This window comes from Eriocheir sinensis, unplaced genomic scaffold (assembly GCF_024679095.1).
Source record: "Eriocheir sinensis breed Jianghai 21 unplaced genomic scaffold, ASM2467909v1 Scaffold1055, whole genome shotgun sequence".
Lineage (NCBI taxonomy): Eukaryota > Metazoa > Arthropoda > Malacostraca > Decapoda > Varunidae > Eriocheir > Eriocheir sinensis.
In genome coordinates this window covers 38,992-64,437 of record NW_026110358.1, presented here as the reverse complement: position 1 = coordinate 64,437, position 25,446 = coordinate 38,992, and the positions used below count along the sequence as shown (strand labels likewise).

The 25,446-nt window shown below is 46.5% G+C and overlaps 1 protein-coding gene and 1 pseudogene across 2 annotated transcripts; both read right to left on the bottom strand.

Moving 5' to 3' along the window:
• Positions 1 to 1,031: 1,031 nt before the first annotated feature.
• LOC126989108 (heme peroxidase 2-like) lies at positions 1,032 to 25,446 on the bottom strand (annotated as a pseudogene).
• LOC126989109 (uncharacterized) lies at positions 4,577 to 13,862 on the bottom strand. 2 transcript variants are annotated; one of them, XM_050847683.1, is made up of 3 exons: positions 11,919 to 13,862; positions 11,135 to 11,246; positions 4,577 to 7,038 (listed from the first exon to the last, which is right to left on the bottom strand). In XM_050847683.1, exon 3 carries the CDS (start codon positions 6,831 to 6,833, stop codon positions 5,337 to 5,339), a length of 1,497 nt encoding a protein of 498 aa, XP_050703640.1. In that variant the 5' UTR covers positions 6,834 to 7,038; positions 11,135 to 11,246; positions 11,919 to 13,862; the 3' UTR covers positions 4,577 to 5,336. The 2 variants fall into 2 exon arrangements, with proteins under 2 accessions (XP_050703640.1, XP_050703639.1); XM_050847682.1 differs by having other exon boundaries at positions 11,135 to 13,862.

Sequence of the window (25,446 nt, the reverse complement as noted above, 5' to 3'; positions counted from 1 at the left end):
AGAGAGAGAGAGAGAGAGAGAGAGAGAGAGAGAGAGAGAGAGAGAGAGAGAGAGAGAGAGAGAGAGAGAGAGAGAAGGGAGAGAGAGAGAGAGAGAGAGAGAGAGAGAGAGAGAGAGAGAGAGAGAGAGAGAGAGAGAGAGAGAGAGAGAGAGAGAGAGAGAGAGAGAGAGAGAGAGAGAGAGAATTTATTGAGAAGGAAGAGGATTTATTGAGGAGAGAGAGAGAGAGAGAGAGAGAGAGAGAGAGAGAGAGAGAGAGAGAGAGAGAGAGAGAGAGAGAGAGAGAGAGAGAATTTATTGAGAAGGAGAGATTTATTGAGGAGACTAGATTTATTGAGGAGAGAGAGAGAGAGAGAGAGAGAGAGAGAGAGAGAGAGAGAGAGAGAGAGAGAGAGAGAGAGAGAGAGAGAGAGAGAGAGAGAGAGAGAGAGAGAGAGGATTTATTGAGAAGGGGAGAGAGAGAGAGAGAGAGAGAGAGAGAGAGAGAGAGAGAGAGAGAGAGAGAGAGAGAGAGAGAGAGAGAGAGAGAGAGAGAGAGAGAGAGAGAGAATTTATTGAGAAGGAAGAGGATTTATTGAGGAGAGAGAGTACATTTATTGAGGAGAGAGAGAGAGAGAGAGAGAGAGAGAGAGAGAGAGAGAGAGAGAGAGAGAGAGAGAGAGAGAGAGAGAGAGAGAGAGAGAGAGAGAGAGGATTTATTGAGAAGAGAGAGAGAGAGAGAGAGAGAGAGAGAGAGAGAGAGAGAGAGAGAGAGAGAGAGAGAGAGAGAGAGAGAGAGAGGAGGTTTATTTAGAGAGAGTAGATATATAGAGAGACAGAGTATTTATTGTGAGAGAGAGAGAGAGAGAGAGAGAGAGAGAGAGAGAGAGAGAGAGAGAGAGAGAGAGAGAGAGAGAGAGAGAGAGAGAGAGAGAGAGAGAGAGAGAGAGAGAGAGAGAAACACACATGACAGAGGAGGAAAAATGAACATATGAGAGGAAAGTCTGAAATTTGAGGAAGACAAAGAGGAAGGAGCCCCAGCCTTGGAGTGTGTACTGTCGTCAAGGAGCCGACTGATTCAAGGTACGTCCCAAACTTTCCTTTCTGAGATCTATGAGGCAGACCCTTCCGCCGCCCCTAACGTCAGCAGCCTCTTCCAAAGGTCCTCAATATGTGTCGTAACCTGCCGAGGGGAGATGGGAGAGAAGGAGAGAGTGAGCTGTGTTAGAATCTGAACAGAGGAGGATGAAAAACTTGCCATACGAGGACAGACTTAAGCATTTAAATCTGCACTCTCTGGGTTAGCTATTGTGTGTAACCAAAACAACACTTCATTATAACTATCATGGGTGTCTATCATGTATTTGAGGTGTATTTTACGTCATAAGGAGGTCAGAGTTTTATTTCAAAGAGCGCAAGTCACCCTCAGGCTTTACGTAGCACTAGTTAGCCATCAAGCCCAGTGCCTCTTAAGCTTAGTGCCCCTTGAACATAGTGCCCTACAACCCTTAGTGGCACCCTAGAGGCTCTCACCTTCACAGTATTCCTCTGGCAGCAGGTTAAGGCCATACAGGTTGACTGCGTTCCATCCCAGGACTCTCGGCAGCCACTCATTGTACGTCACATGTTGGTTGATGGCCGTCACGATCCGCCGAGCGTTCTGGAAGAGCTGCTCGTCGCTCCAGTGCTTGTTGAGGCGCTTGAGCTCCCCAGCGACGCAGTTGTGCTCACGCATCATGAGGGTGTGAAGCGCGGTGAGACCTGGCTGCTCAGAGGCCGAGTGTCACCTGGGAGAAAAAGTACAACAAGAAAAATAAAGATTGGATTAAAAAGAAGAAGATGAAGAATTAGAGGAAAAAAAGGAAGAAGAATTAGAGGAAGAAAAGAAAGAAAAAGAAGAATTAGAGAAAGAAAAAGAAGAAGAAAAAGAATAAGAGGAAGAAAAAGAAGAAGAAAAGAATTAAAGGAAGAAAAAAAGAAAAATAATTAGAGGAAGAAAGAAAAAAAATAATTAGAAGAAGAAAAAGAAAGAAGAAAAAGAATTAGAGGAAGAAAAGGAAGAAGAAATAATTAGAGGAAGAAAAAGAAGAAAAAGAATTAGAAGAAGAAAAGGACAAGAAAAAGAAGAATTAGAGGAAGAAAAGAAGAAAAAGAAGAAGAAAAAGAATTAAGAGGAAGAAAAGTGTGTTCTGTGTATAGTGCCAAGGGTCGTGTGTAGTGCCAAGGGTGTTCTGTATAGTGCCAGGCTGTTCAATAGTGCCAGGCTGTTCTATAGTGCCAAGGGTGTTCTGTATAGTGCCAGGCTGTTCTATAGTGCCAAGGGTGTTCTGTATAGTGCCAGGCTGTTCTATAGTGCCAAGGGTGTTCTGTATAGTGCCAGGCTGTTCTATAGTGCCAAGGGTGTTCTGTATAGTGCCAGGCTGTTCTATAGTGCCAAGGGTGTTCTATATAGTGCCAGGCTGTTCTATAGTGCCAAGGGTGTTCTGTATAGTGCCAGGCTGTTCTATAGTGCCAAGGGTGTTCTATATAGTGCCAGGCTGTTCTATAGTGCCAAGGGTGTTCTGTATAGTGCCAGGCTGTTCTATAGTGCCAAGGGTGTTCTATATAGTGCCAGGCTGTTCTATAGTGCCAAGGGTGTTCTATATAGTGCCAGGCTGTTCTATAGTGCCAAGGGTGTTCTATATAGTGCCAGGCTGTTCTATAGTGCCAAGGGTGTTCTGTATAGTGCCAGGCTGTTCTATAGTGCCAAGGGTCGTGTGTAGTGCCAAGGGTGTTCTGTATAGTGCCAGGCTGTTCTATAGTGCCAAGGGTGTTCTGTATAGTGCCAGGCTGTTCTATAGTGCCAAGGGTGTTCTATATAGTGCCAGGCTGTTCTATAGTGCCAAGGGTGTTCTGTATAGTGCCAGGCTGTTCTATAGTGCCAAGGGTGTTCTATATAGTGCCAGGCTGTTCTATAGTGCCAAGGGTGTTCTATATAGTGCCAGGCTGTTCTATAGTGCCAAGGGTGTTCTGTATAGTGCCAGGCTGTTCTATAGTGCCAAGGGTGTTCTGTATAGTGCCAGGCTGTTCTATAGTGCCAAGGGTGTTCTGTATAGTGCCAGGCTGTTCTATAGTGCCAAGGGTGTTCTGTATAGTGCCAGGCTGTTCTATAGTGCCAAGGGTGTTCTGTATAGTGCCAGGCTGTTCTATAGTGCCAAGGGTGTTCTGTATAGTGCCAGGCTGTTCTATAGTGCCAAGGGTGGTGTGTAGTGCCAAGCTGTTGTATATAGTGCCAGGCTGTTCTATAGTGCCAAGGGTGTTCTATATAGTGCCAGGCTGTTCTATAGTGCCAAGGGTGTTCTGTATAGTGCCAGGCTGTTCTATAGTGCCAAGGGTCGTGTGTAGTGCCAAGCTGTTGTATATAGTGCCAGGCTGTTCTATAGTGCCAAGGGTGTTCTGTATAGTGCCAGGCTGTTCTATAGTGCCAAGGGTCGTGTGTAGTGCCAAGCTGTTGTATATAGTGCCAGGCTGTTCTATAGTGCCAAGGGTGGTGTGTAGTACCAAGCTGTTGTATATAGTGCCAAGATGCAGTGTGTAGTATCAGGGTGTTCTATAGTGCCAATGGTGTTGTGTATTGCCAGGGTGTGTATGGCACTCTCTGGGGACCTACCTCCTATGAAACACCTTCCTGATGGTGCCTGGCACTCATGATTCTCCTGCTCAGTGGGCAGCAGCAGCTTGCCTCTCAAGGGGTTAGGAGTGCCACGCAGCTTGCCATCCTGTTGAGTGACAATGGTGATATTAGTCTCTCTCTCTCTCTCTCTCTCTCTCTCTCTCTCTCTCATTACCCTCCATCTCTCTCTCCTTTCCTTCCCTTCCATAATAACAACAACAATACTAATACTACTAATAATAATAACAATAACAATAACAATAACAATAACAAACCCTCACCGTTAGCATTCTCAGCTGTCTCTGTTCACACTTGTCTGAGCCATGGGTGTGTGAGGCATCCACAAATGCAGTGACCTGGTTCATCTGCTCTCGGTAACCTGGGTCAAGAAAGGTCAAGGAGAGAGAGAGAGAGAGAGAGAGAGAGAGAGAGAGAGAGAGAGAGAGAGAGAGAGAGAGAGAGAGAGAGAGAGAGAGAGAGAGAGAGAGAAGATAAGTATAAAAAGAAAACAATGTAAACACACACACACACACACATACACACACACAGACACACACACACATACACATACGATTTATGATTTCAAGACCAACTTAGATAATGGTTAAGTTAAGTTAGGGTAAGTTAGGTACACACACACACACACACACACACACACACACACACACACACACACACACACACACACACACATACCTAGAGTCAGCTGTCCCGGCATGGAGCGCGTCAGAGGGATGCAGAAAGGCTGCCCAGAGGAGATATTGACTGGTGGAAAGAACGGGTCATTGGAGGGAATGCCGATAGGGAAGCACTCGGGGTGAACCGTCTGGGGTGAGTCACAGCGCCGGCAGTCAAGAATGGAGTCCTGCAGAGAGAGAGAGAGAGAGAGAGAGAGAGAGAGAGAGAGAGAGAGAGAGAGAGAGAGAGAGAGAGAGAGAGTGTAACGGGCTTGTCGGGGGGCGTTTAAAGGGTGTTGATTAAGACTTCAGCTTCCTTAAGGCGAATTATATTCGTAGCCTTTATGTACAAGAAGCGACGGAGCGAGAGCGACTGTCGTTGTGTGTCAGTCGGACTCTCTTGAAGGAGTGGCGAGTTACAGGTTGGAAAATAATTGTTACAATTGGTCACGTATGTCAAGGTGACCTCCACGCACCATCGGAGTGCTAAGTATACAAAACTGAGACGGTAAACACTGACGGACGACATTCCTATAAGGTGGCGTGATCTATCTGTCGTGGGGTTTTTCCATTGACAATTGTATGCCTAATTCGTGGTGATATTAAATAATAATAATACATTGATATCCTACTATAACACTGCTCGGTCACCTACCAGTGATCGCGACCTCGCGATATATAAAAATCGAAATAGCAGTCTAGGTACCATGAACATACATAGTGGGAGTTTGTCAAGCAGACTGCCTATGATACAATTATATTAAAACACTGGCTATGGAAGAACAGATGTGGAATTATAATATAAATAGGGAGAGGGAAACCACAACGTGTGTGACATGAAACATAAGAAACCTCTCAAAAGATAAATATAAGGACACATGTATAAGAAACTATCAACTGGCATAGTTACAGACAATGAAACGTTGATCTAGCTCCCCCCCAAAAAATACAGTAGTGAAACACAGTACAATGTTAAGTATAGGAGCAGCCAGGTTTCTGTCCCCTGACTTGTCTGAGAAAAGGAAAAACTACCTTGCCAGTGGCCTCCCGGCATCCAGTCGCCGTGTCTGCACAACCAAATAATCGTGCAGGACAGAGTTTCTCCTAATAAGGTAGCACATGACGACGAGACTGACGAACATCAGAAACATTGGTACAAAAAATCCAGGGTACAGGTAGGGGAGATGCAAATAATCAGGCAGCGTTTCCTCCAGGGTTTCCGCAAACTCTGTTTTGTTCGCGAAAGACAATGAATTAAGGGAATTAGTCACAGACGAGATGCTGGAGAAATGAATGTCATCGAGAGACCGTAGAAGAAACACTCGATGGGAAATATTGGCCGTGAAAACCAGACGAATCTGGGACGGGTACGTTGTTATGTTAGTGGAGCGGATATAGCATGCTTCCGCTATGGCATAGTGACCAGTAACCCGTTGATAAGTGGTACCCTCCGGGCAGATGACCGATACATAGAAGGACTGAGGGAAATAAAAATAATGCAGACCCTGAAAGTTCTTATGGAAAACAGGCGTTGGTGTTAGCTGCTTGTAAGGGCACAGGGAAAGAGCGTCAGACGCGTTCACGCGGGTGAGGGCGATCTCGTATACTCCTCCCCGAACTGGAAGGAAGGCAAAGAGAGACGCAGAGCAATAGAATCGCCCGAAGACCGTCTCCTTGCAATACTGCAAGAGTGAGTAGCTACCCGTAGAATACAGAGCGAAATCCTTCGCGATTAGAACAAGAGACGGGGACGTGTCCAGGGCCAACACACTGTCCTTTGCCGAAAAAGGGAACGGGACAATTTCGTGTGCCTCAAACACGTCCGCCGTCTGAAAGGGAACATGAATGATTATGCAATCAGGGGTGAGGCTGGACTCAATCAAGGGGTAAAAATATTGACTCATGTCCGGGGTGAATAAAGGCGTCAGGCTATAATTTTGATACCCGATCTGGACAGTCGTTCTCAAATCGTGTAGAGGGAACAAGGCAGGTGTGACTCTACCGTGCGCTGCATCAACCATGTTGCTAATAACCTGCTGATTTGCCGTTGCGACGGAGCTAATGACGTTTTCCAATACATGCAAGGCCTGATCTAGGAGGAGAAACTGATTCACCTGGTCGATCTGTTTGACAACTATGTTGATAACCTCTACCATCTTATTTGTCTGCTCTAGCAGTTCCTCAATGTTAGTATGCAATTGCGCAAGTTTTCTACAATTGGCGTTGATCACCCTGCGATTTCGAGCAGCAAAGGAAAGTACATGAGCGTAGTGGTCCCGCAAATCGCGAACGTCCTCGTCGGTAGCCGTACCGAAAAGGAACTTTGAGGCGGACCCAACGATGTTGAGCAACCCCCTCTTTACCTGAGAGTGAACTGAGTGAAAACTATAATCCATGTTTACCTCATCAACTTTTCCCCGTAAGAACAGAATCCTATCCTCCAGTAGTTGAAAAAGAGTCAGAGAGTTGGTACTAGAAGGAGCCTTTGATTCCCTAGTCTTGGTAGCCCGGATGGCGTCTGCCATGCCGAGTAGTTTTTTCTGAGACTATCCTGATTGTGTCCGTGGTGTTGGTCAAGGAAGTATATGGATATTTTACGAGGAGCACATCTTCTATGAGGAAGACCTCTCCTATGTGTGCCGTGAGGGCACCAGGCTTCAGATGGATGGGTGTTGTTGCAAGCAGGGAGCCGAGGGACAACAAGATGGTCAGAAAACGCAACATCATGATCTGAAAGTGGTGGGAATGAAGTATTTAAACCTGTGGTCTCAAGTTATAGCTATGGGTGTTGGGATTATCTTGTTGAACATTTGACTCTGAGGGGGAAGTACCAATATCAAGGTCCAAAGGTGAGGGAATTACTTTCAGACGATCACTGTGAACTTCTAGACTGACTCCACTATTCGACTCGAGAACCTCGAACCGATTTCCCCTGACATTCCGAACAACTCGGTAAGGACCCACGAATTTAGCCCCCAGTTTCGAACTCCATTCCGCTTGCTTAATCATGACTGTGTCACTCTCTTTGAAATTCACCGGGACGGCCTGTTTGTGTTGTTTTGACATCATTTCAACCTTCGTAGCTTTTAACGTACACCTAACTTCTGAGTGTATCTTGGAAAACATATGCATCTGCTGTTGTGCGTACCTATCAATGGTGTAGAGAGGTTGCTGTGGGGTTGTTAGGAAGTCGTACGGAAGACGTTTCTCCACCCCATACAAGATGTAGTAGGGAGACTTCCCCGTAGAGTCGTTTACCGACGTATTTATGGAAGCTATATGCGATAGCCAATCCTCCCAATTATCGTGGAGATCGTTCACGATAGGCCTGAGGACCTGTAAGATTTTCCTATTAGCCCTCTCCGCCAACCCATTAGCAGCTGGGTGGTAAGCTGTGATGAAGGATTGCGTGATGTTAAACTGAGCGCATATTTCGCTCAATACTGAGTTCCTAAACTCGGTGCCATTGTCACTCAGAAGAATTCGAGGAGACGAATGTGGACACAACACGTGAGTCACGAGGGCATGGGCCACGCGTGTGGCTGTCTTGTCCTTGAGAGGCGCTAGAACTAGAAACCTAGAGAACTGGTCGACGCACACCAATAAGTAGCGCGAGCCATGTTGGCTCTGGGGGAGCTGTAGTAAGTCTATATTAACAACATCCCATGGCGCCTCTGGTACTGGGTATTGCAACATAGGTGCTGGCCCTTTGACGGACCCCTTGTGCTTAGCACAAACGACACAATGTGCGACATGTTTTTCTACATCAACCCGTAATGTGGGCCAGTAGAATTTTCGTCTGGTGACAGACAGCGTCTTGTCTCTTCCTGGGTGACCCGCAATGGGTGTGTTATGGACCAGCTTAAGCGTCACGGGGACGTATATGTCTGGGATGACCAGTTGGTCTATAGGTACCGGTCTGGTTGGCCATGACCTACAAAGGAGGTTGTCCTCTGATAGGAAGAATTGTGAAAAGGGAACTGGCAATTCAGGAAGGTTTGATTCGTCTCCCGACTCGAGGGCGTAAATTAACCTCTTCCACACAGGGTGGTCACGCTGAGCAGTGTGTAGCTCAGGTTAAGTGAAGTTGTGGATGACCTCGTGGGTGGTAATCTTGACTATAGGAACATTCCGAGATAATGCATCTGCGACCACATTTGTTTTCCGGTGATGTATTTTATCTCCGGATTGTATGCTTGGATCGTTAAGAACCATCTTGCCAGACGACCGTGTAGGTTTTTTCCCTTGAAAAGATCAGTTATGGCCACGTGGTCCGTAAACACCACAATTTTGTACCCCATCACAATGTCACGAAAATGCTTCAGAGCCCACACAATGGCAAGAGCCTCTAGGTGGTTAACAGAATAGTTCTTTTCCGGAGCTGTAAGTACTCGACTGGCGAACGCTATCACATGCTTTTTGGCGGACATATCTGTTTGCATCAGCGCGGCTCCTACTCCACTAGCCGAAGCGTCGGTACAAAGCTGAAAGGGGTCCTTGAAATCCGGAAAGACAAGGACCGGAGACCGTTGAAGCGCTTTCTTTAAATCCTCAAAACTCGTTTGTTGAGCTGGGAGCCACTGAAATGGTACGTCTTTCTTTAAAAGATGGGTTAGGGGACTCGAGCGAGCTGCGAAGTCCTTAATGAAAGGCCTGTAATAACCTGCGACACCCAAGAAAGACCGTACCTTGTCCGCAGACGTTGGCTGAGGGAACTCGGCAATAGCCTTTATTTTGTCGTCCACTGTATGGATGCCGAATTCGTCCACGACATGCCCCAATAACTTGATCCGAGGCTTTAAAAATTCACATTTGGTGATTTTGAGCTTTAATCCGACCTCTTGAAGTCTGTGTAGGACTGCTTTTAGTGTTTCCATGTGTGCATGCACGTCTTTACTTGCTATGATGATGTCGTCTAAATACACATAGACAGAGTTGCCCAGCAAGTCACCAAAAATACTGTTCATTGTCCTTTGGAAAGTCAAGGGAGCTCCTTTGAGCCCGAACGGCATCCTTGTCCACTCATAGTGGCCATGAGGCGTGCTGAAAGCCGTTATTTCACGTGACTCGGGGGCCATGGGCAGTTGCCAGTAGCCACTGACCAGATCAAGACTCGTAAAGACTTTATTTCCTCTACCGAGACACATCAGAAGATCTCTAAGAACGGGAAGCGGAAAATGATCATCCACGGTCGCGGTGTTCACACGCCGGAAATCAATCACAGGACGATAAGAGCCGTCTTTCTTTGGAACCAGGAACAAGGGCGAATTCCACGGGGAATTCGATTCTTTGATGACACCTTGTTCTAACATTTCAGAGATAAGTTGTTGCACCACCTCCCTCTGACTGTGGGGGAGCTTGTACGCATTGATATATACAGGATTTGTATTGGGTTTTAACTTAATGTGGTGTTCAGCACACTGCGTAACTCCAAGCGGCTCGCCTGGTAGAGCAAGCGCCCCCCGATAATGCTCCAGAAGCTGGACTAAGGTTGGCTTAATTTCGGAATAGTGTGCAACTTTTAGGAACGCCTCTAAATGAGCTGTGTCTTGTTCGGGAGAAGCCTGACACGCCGAGGATATGCCTGAAACTTGGGCTGAAGGGTATTCAGCTGGTTCCGGGGCGACATTTCTCCCATACACTAGACACTGGCATAATCGAACACCGTGTTTTAAGGATACAGGGGATCCAGACGTGTTTATTACCAATGCCTCTGCAAAACCTCCCTCCTTGACTGTCGCAAGAGTTACCTCCACCGTCACGCGGTGTACGTGAGGAACTCCGTCGATACACATCACTGCCCGCCGGAGGGGCGTTAGGCAAACGGATTTTAACAAGTTTTGCAGCACGATCCGGAACTATATGAGGACCTTCTACGACTGCCGTTACTGTCCGCCACAAGTCTGCAATGGTTTCGTGTGGTTTGACCGTAAGAGGGGACACTTGGGCGGTGGCAGCCCCTGAGTCTGTGGTGGGTTGGTCATTTTCCACCTCTGAGGGTGAGATTACAGTTGACAGAGGCGATGGATTGACCATCCCCTGTATGCGTCGGCCTTGATACACGATCGCGTTGCTTACAGGGTTTATGGCGATGTGCAGGTCTTTCATGGCGTTCAATCCTAAGATCCCATCCACAGGTAAAGCAAACCTGCTAGAGACATAAAAGAAATCTCGAAAGGGACATACTTTTTCATGTAAGCTGACTGTTAGCGGTACTCGCCCAAGGATTCCCAAAGTGGTGCCCGTCACGCCTATCACATTCAGGTCGTTCTCTTGGAGCGGCCAATTTTCCCCACTCGCTTGTCGTGTCAGTGACCTGTAAGCGGAGTCGGATATGACATTGACTGTGGCACCTGTGTCAACCGCTAAGGTGAGTGAAGTGTTGCCCACCTTGCAAGGGAGGGCAATTATGCTTGTCCGTCCCAAGGCGGCAATGACGGAGTCAAGGTGCTCCCAATTAGTATTTTCCTTAAGGGACACTTGGATGTACGCCTCGGGGCTGTCACGAAGTCATGTCTTTTTATTCTGAGAAGAGGAGTGTGGTTTACTGTCCGCTGAGGACTTGTACTTCTGTTCCTCCTTGGCCTTTTGTATTGCAGAACAACTGTCTGAATCATGAAAACAATTCCCGTGGATATGGCAAAAGGCAGCCTTCCGCTGATGGTTTGGCCTAGGGTTCCTGTGTGATGAATGATGCCCGCCCCTGTAACCTCCTGACCTCCTATCTGAGTCCAGTCTTGAAGGTGTTGATTCCCTACGTTTCGCGAAGCAAGAATGTTCAGAATGTCCTGATTGCTTGCAAAAACAACAGGTGAGAGAGACTTACTTTGAGCCTGTAATACTGCGGCTGGTGCGAGGGGATGCTGGTGAGGGTGTCCTTGAACCTTGAGTGGGTTGTAAGTATGCAGACGAACCCGGGGGTGAACGAATTCTGCGGCCTGTAATTGATAAATAATGAGTGCCTGAACAGAAGATTACCTTAGTAAATTCACTGGTTGTGGTATCGTGTTCCAGTCCCTCTTCACTTGAAGGACGAGCCAACTGTTTAAAGGTGTCGCCGAGTTTAGCGAGAGTGTCTTTGTTCATACTATGGTGTAAATCATTTACAAAATAGGAGCATATGTTGATAGCTGTAAATATGAACCAATAACCGGAACGTGTATGAATGAATAGTTTGCGTTGAAACCCTAAAAAGGCAAGAAAGAATGGCTAGCAAGGTGCCTGTTTAGACGTAATAGAAGTTAAGGTTATAATGGAATGCCCTAATGATATGGGTATATATAGAAAGAATAACTATATAAACAAAGTGGTATGTTAAGTGAGTATACCATTGAAGCTCACGTTTTCTCTCGAGCGGTGAAAAGAAAACGGAGGCAGGGCACACTGATGAAGATTAAATTTGATCAGGGAACTCACACTATACTCAATAGACTCGCTAGCAAACAATAAGAAAGAATCAATATCGTATGCGAATGAACGTTACTCCCACAATTATGACTGATTAACAGCGGTAGGAACACAGAAATAAAAAAAATCGTGCCCCTGCACGGACAATAATGAAAATAAGCCGAGGCGGCATATTTGGACAAGAAGGGAATATCCACAAATACCAAGATTAGTCAGCTGATGTAGTGGAGAGGGCGACGGCTTGTGATGCCCTGGGTGACGTGCAGTCGTTGTAGGCGCGTCAGGAAACCTCGGCCGCGGCCACAGCGGCGGTGAGAGGTGAGGGATGGGCTGACATCGGAGGACTCGCAATGGAGGTTGAAAAACTGCTGACCCAGCAAAATGAGCGGCCGCGGTGCGCGGCTGGGAGCTGGTACACTGCCGCCAGACGTATGATGGCCGCGTCGTCCTTGTTATAGTAAGAGATGGGCGGCGGTGGCAGACAAGACGACTTGGGTGTGTAACCTCTTGAGAAGACGCCTTGCAAGAAACGGTAGTGGGAACAGCTTGCAGTCACCGGGAGATGTCCCCGGGTACCCTTGCTGACTGTTTGTCGGAAGAGGTTTGGGCCGATGCTCCCGGCAGCGGCGGTGGTGCCGCCAGCTGTGGAGCGAGGGGCATGCGGGGTGTCCCAAGGTCAGCGGGGCGTGCCTCCACGTTGCAGGTGTGAATACCTCTGCCGTATCGTGGAGTGGCTTGCAGGGTACGTAGCAGTGCTGGCTTGAAGCGGGGGAGCGGCTTCTAGATTGTGGCCCTCGCTATCGGCTGCGTAGGCCTGTGGGTGTGCTCGGGGCTTGTAGGCTTGACGCCTGTAGAGTTGCTTGAAGCTGGTGTGCTCGAGGCTTGTAGGCTGTAGAGCCTGTAGGCTTGTAGCTGGTGTGCTCGAGGCTTGTAGGCTGGACGCCTGTAGAGTTGCTTATAGCTGGTGTGCTCGAGGCTTGTAGATGGCGCCTTGTGAGTTGCACGTAGGTGGCGACTTGTGAGATGCTTGTAGCTGGCGCCGTGTGAGTTGCACGTAGGTGGCGACTTGTGAGATGCTTGTAGCTGGTGCCATGTGAGTTGCACGTAGGTGGCGACTTGGGAGATGCTTGTAGCTGGCGCCTTGTGAGTTGCACGTAGGTGGCGACCTGGGAGATGCTTGTAGCTGGCGCCTAGTGAGTTGCACGTAGGTGGCGACTTGTGAGATGCTTGTAGCTGGCGCCTTGTGAGTTGCACGTAGGTGGCGACTTGCGAGATGCTTGTAGCTGGCGCCTTGTGAGTTGCACGTAGGTGGCGACTTGGGAGATGCTTGTAGCTGGCGCCTTGTGAGTTGCACGTAGGTGGCGACTTGGGAGATGCTTGTAGCTGGCGCCTTGTGAGTTGCACGTAGGTGGCGACTAGTGAGATGCTTGTAGCTGGCACCTTGTGAGTTGCACGTAGGTGGCGACTTGTGAGATGCTTGTAGCTGGCGCCTTGTGAGTTGCACGTAGGTGGCGACTTGTGAGATGCTTGTAGCTGGCGCCTTGTGAGTTGCACGTAGGTGGGCGCCTTGTGAGATGCCGCGGACGGCTGGTGCGTTGCCGCGGACGGCATGTGCGTTGCCGCGGACGGCAGGTGCGTTGCCGCGGACGGCTGGTGCGTTGACTCCTTCTTCCCTTGCACGCCTGTCCCCGGAGTTTTGTTGGTGAGTTCTCGTGGCTTGGAAGAGAACGAGGTAGCGAAGGCACAGGCGCGGGGTGACCGCTGCCAACCAAATGTAACGGGCTTGTCGGGGGGCGTTTAAAGGGTGTTGATTAAGACTTCAGCTTCCTTAAGGCGAATTATATTCGTAGCCTTTATGTACAAGAAGCGACGGAGCGAGAGCGACTGTCGTTGTGTGTCAGTCGGACTCTCGTGAAGGAGTGGCGAGTTACAGGTTGGAAAATAATTGTTACAATTGGTCACGTATGTCAAGGTGACCTCCACGCACCATCGGAGTGCTAAGTATACAAAACTGAGACGGTAAACACTGACGGACGACATTCCTATAAGGTGGCGTGATCTATCTGTCGTGGGGTTTTTCCATTGACAATTGTATGCCTAATTCGTGGTGATATTAAATAATAATAATACATTGATATCCTACTATAACAAGAGAGAGAGAGAGAGAGAGAGAGAGAGAGAGAGAGAGAGAGAGAGAGAGAGAGAGAGAGAGAGAGAGAGAGAGAGAGAGAGAGAGAGAGAGAGAGAGAGAGAGAGAGAGAGAGAGAGAGAGAGAGAGAGAGAGAGAGAGAGAGAGAGAGAGAGAGATCAGATATATACAAAACAGAGAGACATAGATATAGCCAAGGTATTTAAGTTATGCAATTGGAAAACTGTCTTAAATATGTTGGCAATAAACCATTACTTACACACACACACACACACACACACACACACACACACACACAGACATAGATATAGCCAAGATATTTATAGTTATACAATTAAAAACTCTTAAAATGTTAGCAATAAACCATTACTTACACACACACACACACACACACAGACATAGATATAGCCAAGATATTTATAGTTATACAATTAAAAACTCTTAAAATGTTAGCATTAAACCATTACTTACACACACACACACACAGACATAGATATAGCCAAGATATTTATAGTTATACAATTAAAAAACTCTTAAAATGTTAGCAATAAACCATTACACACACACACACACACACACACACACACACACACACACACACACACACACATACCTTTGTTGATGGGCGTGAAGATGATGTCATGGTCGATACACTGCCCCCATTGCATGACCATGAGGGTGTAGCGAACATGAGGAGCCGAGACATCGTTGTGCATGTTCGTAGAGATTAGCCGAGGGGAGGGAAGCGGCTGACCTGTGATTGACGTAGCTCAGGGTTTTGATAGCCCTGGAAATGGAGGTAGAATACTGGGGTTAATAGTAGTAGTAGTAGTAGTAGTAGTAGTAGTAGTAGTAGTAGTGGCTTAGATAGGCCTGGAAATAGGGGGATAGTTGTTGTAGTAATGGTAGTAGTTGTAGTAGTAGCAGTAATGGTATTATTATTATTATTATTATTAATATTATTATTAGTAGTAGTAGTAGTATTAGTAGTAGTAGTGGTTATAATTTGTTTGTCTATACATATACACATACATGCATTCTCTCTCTCTCTCTCTCTCTCTCTCTCTCTCTCTCTCTCTCTCTCTCTCTCTCTCTCTCTCTCTCTCTCTCTCTCATTTTCTTTCATTTTTCTTTCCCTTCTCTTCTCTTCTCTTCTCTTCCCTTCTCTTCTCTTCTCTTCTCTTACGTAATCCTCATCTACTATGGGTTTCACTGGCCGTGTTACACTGTTTTTCGCAAATAATTCCTAAACAAATTGTCGGATCAGTATGGTATTTCAACACCAAGCCTTTTACACCCCTACATAATTTATGGGCCACATATCATATTGCTATATGCGTTTACGAAGGAGTTTACTCTTGTATATTAAGCCAGGAGGTCACGTCTACACTTTCAGAGGACGCGTCCCCACCCCAAACACCCCCACCACCCTCCCATTTTTCCCCCCTCCATCCTCCTTTCGTATCCCTCCCCGTCTCCTCCTTACCCTCCCCTCCCCTCATTACTCAATTTCCTGCCTCTTCCATTATGTTATACCGTTTACTTTATGTACTGTACTTATAGCTACGTATGTCATATAGGTATGCATCTAAGTAATGCAGTGTGTGCAGCTTTCAGTATTACTTAACATGTAACGTGGGAGTACTGCAAGCTTTCATGGAGGCAAAACGTATATCACGTTGTTCATTACTGTATAACATCATGTTTACGCAAATGTAGTAGGAGGCAAATGTGCTGTACGTAGGTCCTATGACCAGCCGAATGAACACGCTCTATTTGTATTACCTGTGGCCTTGACTTTCTTGTAATAACTTGTTCTTCTTTAGAACATAGTGTATTTATCACACAACATGGTCAAGTTGACATTATATTATTTTGTTGACTTGTGTCGTTCATAACCACAGGGTTCCATATAAATTGCACAATTGTTCTTCTCTGCATCACTGCATCTTTGTTTATTGATGCCTAATGGTAATAATGGCGTTGTAGCTTTATCAAGTACATTTGAGGCAACAAATATACAAAATATGCTGTGGGATATTATGAAGTTACTGTATGTTATACATTGTATTATTTTTATGAAATGAAAGTATTATGATCGATGGCGAAGAACAAATGCCGTCCTGCATCCACGTGGGCAATGGAGCAACATGCCTGACATCGTTGATGGTTGTTGTGCTTGTGCCTTGGTCCTCAATGCAGGACGTTAAGTCACTTCGTTCACGCCACCCCGGTCGTGGCGTGACATGACGTATCACTGATTTCATGCTATCAGAGTAGGCGGAGTAGAGCCACTACTTTTTTAGTAGCATCTTAGTAACTACTATCACCGCCCCAGACGCCAAACAAGGTAGCAAAACCATTCTAATATTTACTGAATGTATTCCGTACCAATGTACGTGATGGTATGTAGTACCATACCTCCTTATCACGTACACGTGTGCGGGACAGTGATAAAGGGTTAAGGGGTGAGGTATATGGAGGGTAGGAGTAAACATCGTAAACACATATAGCAATATGCTATGTGGGCCATAAATTATGTAGGGGTGTAAAAGGCTTGGTGTTGAAATACCATACTGATCCGACAATTTGTTTAGGAATTATTTGCGAAAAACAGTGTAACACGGCCAGTGAAACCCATAGTAACTTAACACACACACAGACGCAGACACACACAGACACAACCCACCCTCATACACACACACACACACACACACACACACACACACACACACACAGAATTGATATTACGTAGTCCTCATCTAACTTAACACACACACAGACGCACACACACACAGACACAACCCCCCCTCACACACACACACACACACACACACACACACACACACACACACACACACACACACACTCACCACCTTCATAGGAGGGCCTCAACAGACGACTCTTGGCCCGGAATGACTTGCCGAAGGACGGGAAATTCAGGTTATTGCACCATCCTGTCGCCGTACGGAATCGTGGTGTATGGTCGCAAGGCAGGTCTGGTCGTCACACTCAAACACACTGGGGATTTCCATGATGTCGCTCACGTCAATGTTTGCCAACACTTCCATCAGGTCGAGGACGTTGCTTGGTGACCCGGATTCAGTAGTCCTTCAGCTGGCGGTCAGCTGCGTGTTTCGTGCCCTTATGCTGCCTGACCTGTGGGATGGAGGGGGAAAGACAGGTCAGTTAGTTGTCAGGTCGTGAGAAATGACCTACGTAATGACTTGACCTGACCTGAAGAATATAAGGAAAATAAGAAAAGAAAATGAAAGAAAACAATAATAATAATAATATTAATAATAATAATAATAATAATAATAATAATAAAAATAATAATAATAATAATAATAATAATAATAATAATAATAATAATAATATGAAGAATTAAGGAAGAAGAAACAGAAGAAGAGGAAGAATACTAATAAAAAGAACAATACAAAGAATAAGAGAAGAGAAGAGAAGAGCCAGTAGTGGTTTGAGGTCATGTTTGAGGTTTGGTAAATACCCGACTCATTGCTAAGGGTCTGGTAAGGCTGGGAAGGACTATATGGCAGGTCAGGTAAGGAAAAAAAGTTTGAATAAGAAAAAGGAGGAAGAGGAGGAGGAGGAGGAAGAAAGAAAAATATGTATAAGAAAAAAAAGTTTGAATGATAAAAATTAGGAGGAGGAGGAGGAGGAGGAGGAGGAGGAGGAGGAAAGAAAAATATGGAGAAGAAAAAAAAGTTTGAATGAGAAAAATAGGAGGAGGAGGAGGAAAGAAAAATATGGAGAAGAAAAAAAAGTTTGAATGAGAAAAAGGAGGAGGAAACATGGAAACATGGACTAGCAGGCAGCAGAAAGCCTGTTGGCTCATTACTAGGCTGCCTGCGTTCAGTGATTTAATCAATCCGTTTGCCATAGGAGTGGCTTGCAGGGAAGGATTAAAGCACTTGTGTACCTACTCTTGGGAACGTTCAGTTCACACCCGTTGCAGCAAAGTGGCGATCAATGTGTTTCTTGAAGGAGTTGATGGTCTCTGCGCTAACCACTTCTGTAGGAAGGCTGTTCCAGTGGCGAACAACTCTATTTGAGAAATAACTCCTGCCGATGTCGGTATTGCATCGCTTTGCTTGAATTGTTTTTCCGTTGTTTCTTGTTCTCAGGCTGGTTTGTAGCGTGAAGAGTTTGGAGTGATCAACGTTGCTGAACTTGTTCAGGTACTTAAAGACTTGTATCATGTCTCCCCGCAGTCGTCTCTTTTCCAACGTGAAGAGGTTGAGTCGCTCGAGTCGCTCTTCATAGGGTTTCGTCCTCAGTGATGGTATCATCTTCGTGGCGCGGCGCTGTACTCTCTCAAGTAATTCAATGTCTTTCCTGTAATTAGGAGACCAGAATTGCACGGCGTATTCCAGGTGGGGCCTTACCAGCGAATTATACAAGGATAACATAACTCCCGGCGTCTTGTATTCAAAGTTCCTCGATATGAACCCAAGCATTGTATTGGCTTTCTTACAGGCGGACTTGCAGTGTTTTGTTTGTTTCAAGTCACTGCTGATGGTGACCCCGAGGTCTCTTTCCTCTTGCACAACGTGTAGTGGTTCGCCACCCATGTGGTATATGTGGTTGCTGTTTCTGGATCAGATATGCATTACTTTACATTTGGTAGTGTTGAAGGACATCTGCCATTTTTCTGACCACCGAGTGATCTGGTTCAGGTCTCTCTGGATAATTTCGCAGTCTGCCGTCGTGAGGGCCTTCCCAACCACCTTTGTGTCGTCGGCATATTTTGAAAGATTGGATTTTAATCCTAGTTCTAGGTCGTTGATATATATGATGAAAAGTATGGGTCCCAGCACTGACCCCTGTGGCACTCCACTTGTGACCGGGAGCCACTCGGAGGCCTGTCCGTTGAGTACAACCCGTTGTTTTCTTCCAGTGAGCCAGTCCTTGATCCACGCTGTCAGATCGTCGCCTAATCCCGCCGACTTAAGTTTCTTGAGGAGTCTTTCATGTGGCACTTTGTCAAAGGCTTTCTGAAAGTCTAGATATATAACATCGCTGGGGATATGATTATCCCAGTTTTCATAGATACCTTGGAAGAAGTCCAATAAATTGGTTAAGCATGAGCGCTTGTTCCTGAAACCGTGCTGAGCATCGGAAATGATGTTGTTGTCTTCAAGGAACCTAACGAGTTTGTCTCTGATGATCTTCTCGAGGATTTTTCCCGCCACTGAGGTCAAGCTGATTGGTCTGTAGTTTAGGGCCACACTTTTGTCTCCCTTTTTGTAGATCGGTGTTACATTCGCTTGTTTCCAGTCTTTCGGGACTTTGTTTTGTTGTAGTGACTGATTGTAGATGGCGGTGAGTGGCTTGAGGATTTGCTGCTTGAGTTCCTTGAGCAGCCTGGGTGACAAGTCGTCGGGTCCGGTGGACTTGTTTGTCTCGAGTTTGTCTAGGTACTTTTTCACATCCCGTTCGTCGATTGTACCAATTTCTAGGGGAGTGATTCCCATCGGTGGGGAAGGGCTCTCGGGTACGGACTGGGTATTCTCGACCGTGAACACTGACGCGAAGTTCCTGTTTAGGATTTCGACCATTTGTCTACTGTCCTGTATTAGTACGTCACTTTCATCTTTTAGGGACCGATATTGCTTTTGTCTTCTTTTTGGTTCTTATATACGTGAAGAACTTTCTCGGGTTGGACTTGGCTTCGCGTGCAATTTGCTTTTCATAGTCACGTTTACTCTGGCGAATGAGTGTTCTGCAAGCTCTGAGGCTTTGATGGTACTGTTCGCGTGCCTCGTCAGTGCTGTTTTCCTTTAGCAAGTTGTATTTTCTCTTCTTCAAATTAATCGCCCGTCGAACTTGGGTAGTCATCCATGGTGTGCTTGTGGCATTATTTGTTCTCCTTGTCTTCATGGGAACAGTTGTTCTCTCTACCTCCAGGAGTTTGTTCTTAAAGCCTTTCCACGCGCCGTCCACCGGAGTGAGGTTCATGGGTTCCCAAGTTGTCTGGGTTAGCAGCTCACGAGCGAAGTTAAAATTGGCTTTTTTGTAGTCTGGAATCTTGGACGTGTTTTCGGTGAGTTCATGGTCTGTTCTGATTTTTAGGCGAATTAGGTGATGGTCGCAACCATCCAGTTTTTCGCCGACTTGACATTCACGTGTGAGATCTGAATCACTCACGAGTACTAGGTCTAATATGTTATTTTCCCTCGTCGGTTGGGTAACAATCTGAGTAAGAAAAGTTTGAATGAGAAAGTTTGAATGAGAAAAATAGGAGGAGGAGGAGGAAAGAAAAATATGGAGAAGAAAAAAAAGTTTGAATGAGAAAAATAGGAGGAGGAGGAGGAGGAAAGAAAACTATGAAGAAGAAAAAAAAGTTTGAATGGGAAAAAGGAGGAGGAGGAGGAGGAGGAGGAGGAAAGAAAAATATGGAGAAGAAAAAAAAGTTTGAATGAGAAAAAGGAGGAGGAGGAGGAGGAGGAGGAGGAGGAGGAAAGAAAATTATGTAGAAGAACAAAAAGTTCCAATGAGAAAAAGTAGGAGTAGGAGGAGGAGGAGGACATAAGCAAGAACAGGAGGAAGGAGGAGGAGGCTTGTGAGTGCGTGAGTGCGTGCGTGCGGGTGAAAGTCATATTCCGAACCTAACATGAAAAATGAGTGCGTAGGACCACCACAACCTCTTCTAACCCCCACCCCCCACACAAAAAATGAGTGCATTCGTGAGTGAGTGAGTGCGTGTGTGAGTGCGTGTGGGTCAAGTTACTCACGTTTCTGCCACAGCTGCCGTTCGTGTTGCCTCATAATCCCCCAAGCCTTGACACCCGCGCTAAAGCAATCCGTCAGAAGCTCCTCGGCCTCCCGCATAACCCTCGGACTCAACTTCAAGTCCTCACTCCCCTGCGCTTCCGACCCCCTGCCCACCAGCGCTTGCATGAGGTCAGGGGTCACGCGTTGGCCCCCCCAGGTCGGGCGTTGCGTCCTGGGGTGTCCGCTTGGGGTCAGTCTGGGTCGGGAGTTAGTCTGTTGCTTCGTTCTGGGTCCTGGGTCAGTTGGTGTGTGTGCTAGAAGGTGTTAGTGGCAGTCAGTCAGAGAGAGAGGGGAACATGTGTTAAGGGAATTGTGTGTATTTACCTTGTTGTATTTACCTAGTTGTAGCTGTAGTTGTAGGCCTGGGCTTTACGCTCGTGTGGTTCCGTCTCCGTATCTATGGAGTGTGTGTGTATGTGTGTGTGTGTGACCTACCATGTGTAAAGGGTAGAGTGTGTTCGGTGTGTGCGTTAGGGTGTGCCGGCAAGCTAGTCTTCACGGCATCTGTTAATTACACCTGGGACTTCGCTGAACACGCTATACTGTGATTTATACCTGATTTTTAAGTGTTATATTTGTGTTTATTATGGGATTATTATGTTCCAGTGTGTGTCATTGTTAAGTTGGGCTCCATGGCTACACACACACACACACACACACACACACACACCAATCACTAGTCATGTCAGTATAGTTCTGTAGATTTCAATAGGCCTTTTCCATAATGAAACACACACACACACACACACACACACACACACACACACACACACACACACACACACACACACACACACCAATCACAAGTCATGTCAGAATAGGCCTCCCCATAGGCTCACAAGATGGTCAGAGAAAGAAAAAAATAATAATAATGTCATAGTCAAAGTAGGTCATTGTGTGTATTTGGGGTCATCCTAGGTCACTCCCCCCTCCCCTCCATCCTTCACCCCCCTGTACTGACCTCACTATCATCATCATCATCATTATCATTATATTACATACGTACATATAGATAAGTAAATCTCTCTCTCTCTCTCTCTCTCTCACACACACACACACACACACACAGAAATATACACTTAGAAATATTAACCGTTGAAATTAAAAGAAAAAAGAAAACACACACACACACACACACACACACACACGCCAACACTCACGTGCTTCCCAGAGGTTCCACTCGGAGTCCCTCATGTTGGTGATGTCGCGCCTGGCCCTCTCAATGCTCTCCTGAAGCATCTTGTCGGGAATGATGAAGTTGGGGCTGGCGGTCTTCCACTTCTTCAGGTCCACACCCTTGATATGCTTCCCCTGGCAGGCCATTGGTGCATTGCTGTGGGTGGAGAGCTTGGTTAACTATCACCTGGTCCTCAGTCTGTCTGTCCAGCTATCCGTCCCTTCCTTAACCCAAAACATTCCCTCATAATGGCAACACATGCGTAGACGTAACACATAGCTCGTCACATAAACACACACACACACACACGCATCTATCCAACATTCACGTTCTATCTATCTATGTAACTATTTTCAAACAGGCGATCTGGCGCTCTGAGATGCTTAAGAATACAAGCTTAAAACTATCGTAGACACACTTATTAAAACAGCACATACTGACTCATACAGAACCTCATAGTTTGACCGTCATTCTCATACTTACAGGAAGGAATCAGCCTCCAGCATGACCTTGGGCTGGACGTGCTGGAGCTTGTCGCTGCTGTCGCAGATCACACGTCCCAGGCTGGTCTTGCAGAGCTCGTAAAGTTGTTCTGAAAGTGTTTATTGAACGTACGTGAGCCAAAAATTGACTTGGTATATCTTTAAATACTATCTAGATATATGTTATTGGTGACGCAGGAAAATATTTAGGTTGGGAATCTTAACCAGGTAGCAGCGACGGGCCAAATTTGTGTCTTTACCGTGTAGCAGCGACAGGCCAAATTTGTGGCTTTACCGTGTAGCAGCGACGGGCCAAATTTGTGTCTTTACCGTGTAGCAGCGACGGGCCAAATTTGTGGCTTTACCGTGTAGCAGCGACGGGCCAAATTTGTGGCTTTACTGTGTAGCAGCGACGGGCCAAATTTGTGGCTTTACTGTGTAGCAGCGACGGGCCAAATTTGTGGCTTTACCGTGTAGCAGCGACGGGCCAAATTTGTGGCTTTACCGTGTAGCAGCGACAGGCCAAATTTGTGGCTTTACTGTGTAGCAGCGACGGGCCAAATTTGTGGCTTTACCGTGTAGCAGCGACGGGCCAAATTTGTGGCTTTACTGTGTAGCAGCGACGGGCCAAATTTGTGGTTTTACTGTGTAGCAGCGACGGGCCAAATTTGTGGCTTTACTGTGTAGCAGCGACGGGCCAAATTTGTGTCTTTACCGTGTAGCAGCGACGGGCCAAATTTGTGGCTTTACCGTGTAGCAGCGACGGGCCAAATTTGTGGCTTTACCGTGTAGCAGCGACGGGCCAAATTTGTGCCATGATATAACACCCCCCAAAAGATGATACATAAACTGATCACAAATGCTTTGATATATATTATGAAATGGTTTGTATGGATGATGATTTTCCTCATTTTTCTTGCTTAGAAGGACCATTCAGAAACATGGTACCCGCTGTTACCGGGTTAAACACTTCTCTAAACACACACACACACACACACACACACACACACACACACACACACACACAGACCGATGCTTAATTTACGATGTTTTTGTTTGTATCTATGTATATGATGTTTTGATAGCAATAAATATTTACTTACTAATCTACACACACACACACACACACACACACACACACGTACCCTTAGTGAATGAGGAGGGCGGGATGTCGTCCTCATACCAGTAACGATCGCCTCGCCTCAGGTGGTGGAACTGGCGACCAATCAAACAGCCAAACGTGGGCCCGACCAGCGCTCCACAGTTTGGCTTTTCCGCGAGTCCACCGGTGAAGAGATCCACATCATCCACATGCCTGGGAGATGGATGAGAGTTACCACATTGTTAGTAGAGGTTGTAGTAGTATTTGCAAGGCATTGTTAGTCTAGTGCAGGATAACAAAGGCCTTTCCCAATGTCTCCATCTTGAAGGGAAAGGCATCTTGTATTCTCAGGGCTAAAAAATATATAAGAAATTGTGTTAACAGAGAAATGTATGGGGGTTAAGATCACAGACTTAAGGCTTTGATACAAGGCTTCCTTACTTATAAATCCCTTGTAGTTTCTTGGTGTTTTCCAGGGCAACGACATCACTGAGGTCTTGGAAGGAGACAGCTTTCAGGAGGCAGCTAACATTAACCTAGGACAGACCTGACCTAACCCACTACCTCCTTGCTATCATATTAAATCCATAAGAAATTAAGACTGTACATAACGGTCTGACAGCTAACATTAACCTGGGACAGACCTGACCTAACCCACTACCTCCTTGCTATCATATTAAATCCATAAGAACTGAAGACCTTACATAACGGTCTGACAGCTAACGTTAACCTTGGACAGACACAGACTAGCCGGAACACACTATAAACACTGCTTTCGGCTTCAGGGACATTCTCTAGTGCAGAACAACATAGGCATTTCCCAACAAGCAAACTGAAGCTACCAATACAAGGCTTCCTTACTTATAAATCCCTTGTAGTTTCTTGATGTTTTCCGGGGCAGCGACGTCACTCAGGCCTTGGAAGGAGGCAGCTTTCGGGAGGCCGCAGAGGTGCCTCCAGCGGTTGTATCCAGCGATGCCGTGGTCACGCCCCTGCTGCAGGATCTGTGCCACCAGGTCCAGGCCAACACCTGATAGATAGATAGATAGATATTGAAAGATATAAAGAGATATATGACCAGCAATAGGTAATACACACACACACACACACACACACACACACACACACACACAGAGGAGGAGACAAGGAAAAAGAAGAGGAGGAGGAAGAGGAGAGAAGAAGAGGAGGAGGAGGAGGAAAGCAAAGAGGAAAAAGATGCAGAAGATAAAGCAAAAGAGGAGGAGGAGGAGGAGGAGGAAGAGAAAGAAGAAGAACAAGAACAAGAAGAAAAAGAGGAGGAGGAAGAACAAGAAGGTGATGCAGAAAAGGAAGAAGAGGAAGAGGAGGAGGAGGAGGAGGAGGAGGAGGAAGAGAAAGAAGAAGAACAAGAACAAGAAGAAAAAGAGGAGGAGGAAGAACAAGAAGAAGAAGATGATGCAGAAAAGGAAGAAGAGGAGGAGGAGGAGGAGGAGGAGGAGGAGGAGAAAGAAAAACAGACACACGTACACATCGCACTAAATACACACAATAAAAATAAAATAATAATAATTCAAATAAAATGAAGAACAAAAAAATATAAAAATCCCCTATATACCCACCCCCACCATACCCCCATACCCACCAGTCTTAGCGTCCTCGAACATCTTGCTGGTCATGGCTTCGGAAATGGCCATGTCCTCGTTCTGGGCGTGGGAGCTGACCATCCCCTCAAGGATCTCGTCGAACTTGCCTCGCTCGTAAAGGTCGAAGGGTGCGTAGAAGGTGCTGGCAATGGGGCGTTCCTTGACCTTCTGACCCTGTGGCGGGGGAGGAAGAGGAGGAGGAGGAGGAGGAGGAGGAGGAGGAAGAGGAGGAGGAGGAGGAGGAGGAAGAGGAGGATGAGGAGGAAGAGGAGGAGGAGGAGGAGGAGGAGGAGGAGGATGAGGAGGAAGAGGAGGAGGAAGAGGAGGAGGAAGAGGAGGAGGAGGAGGATGGTTGGTTAGCATGAGTGAATTTGAGAAGGAAGAGGAATAAGAGATGGAGGGGG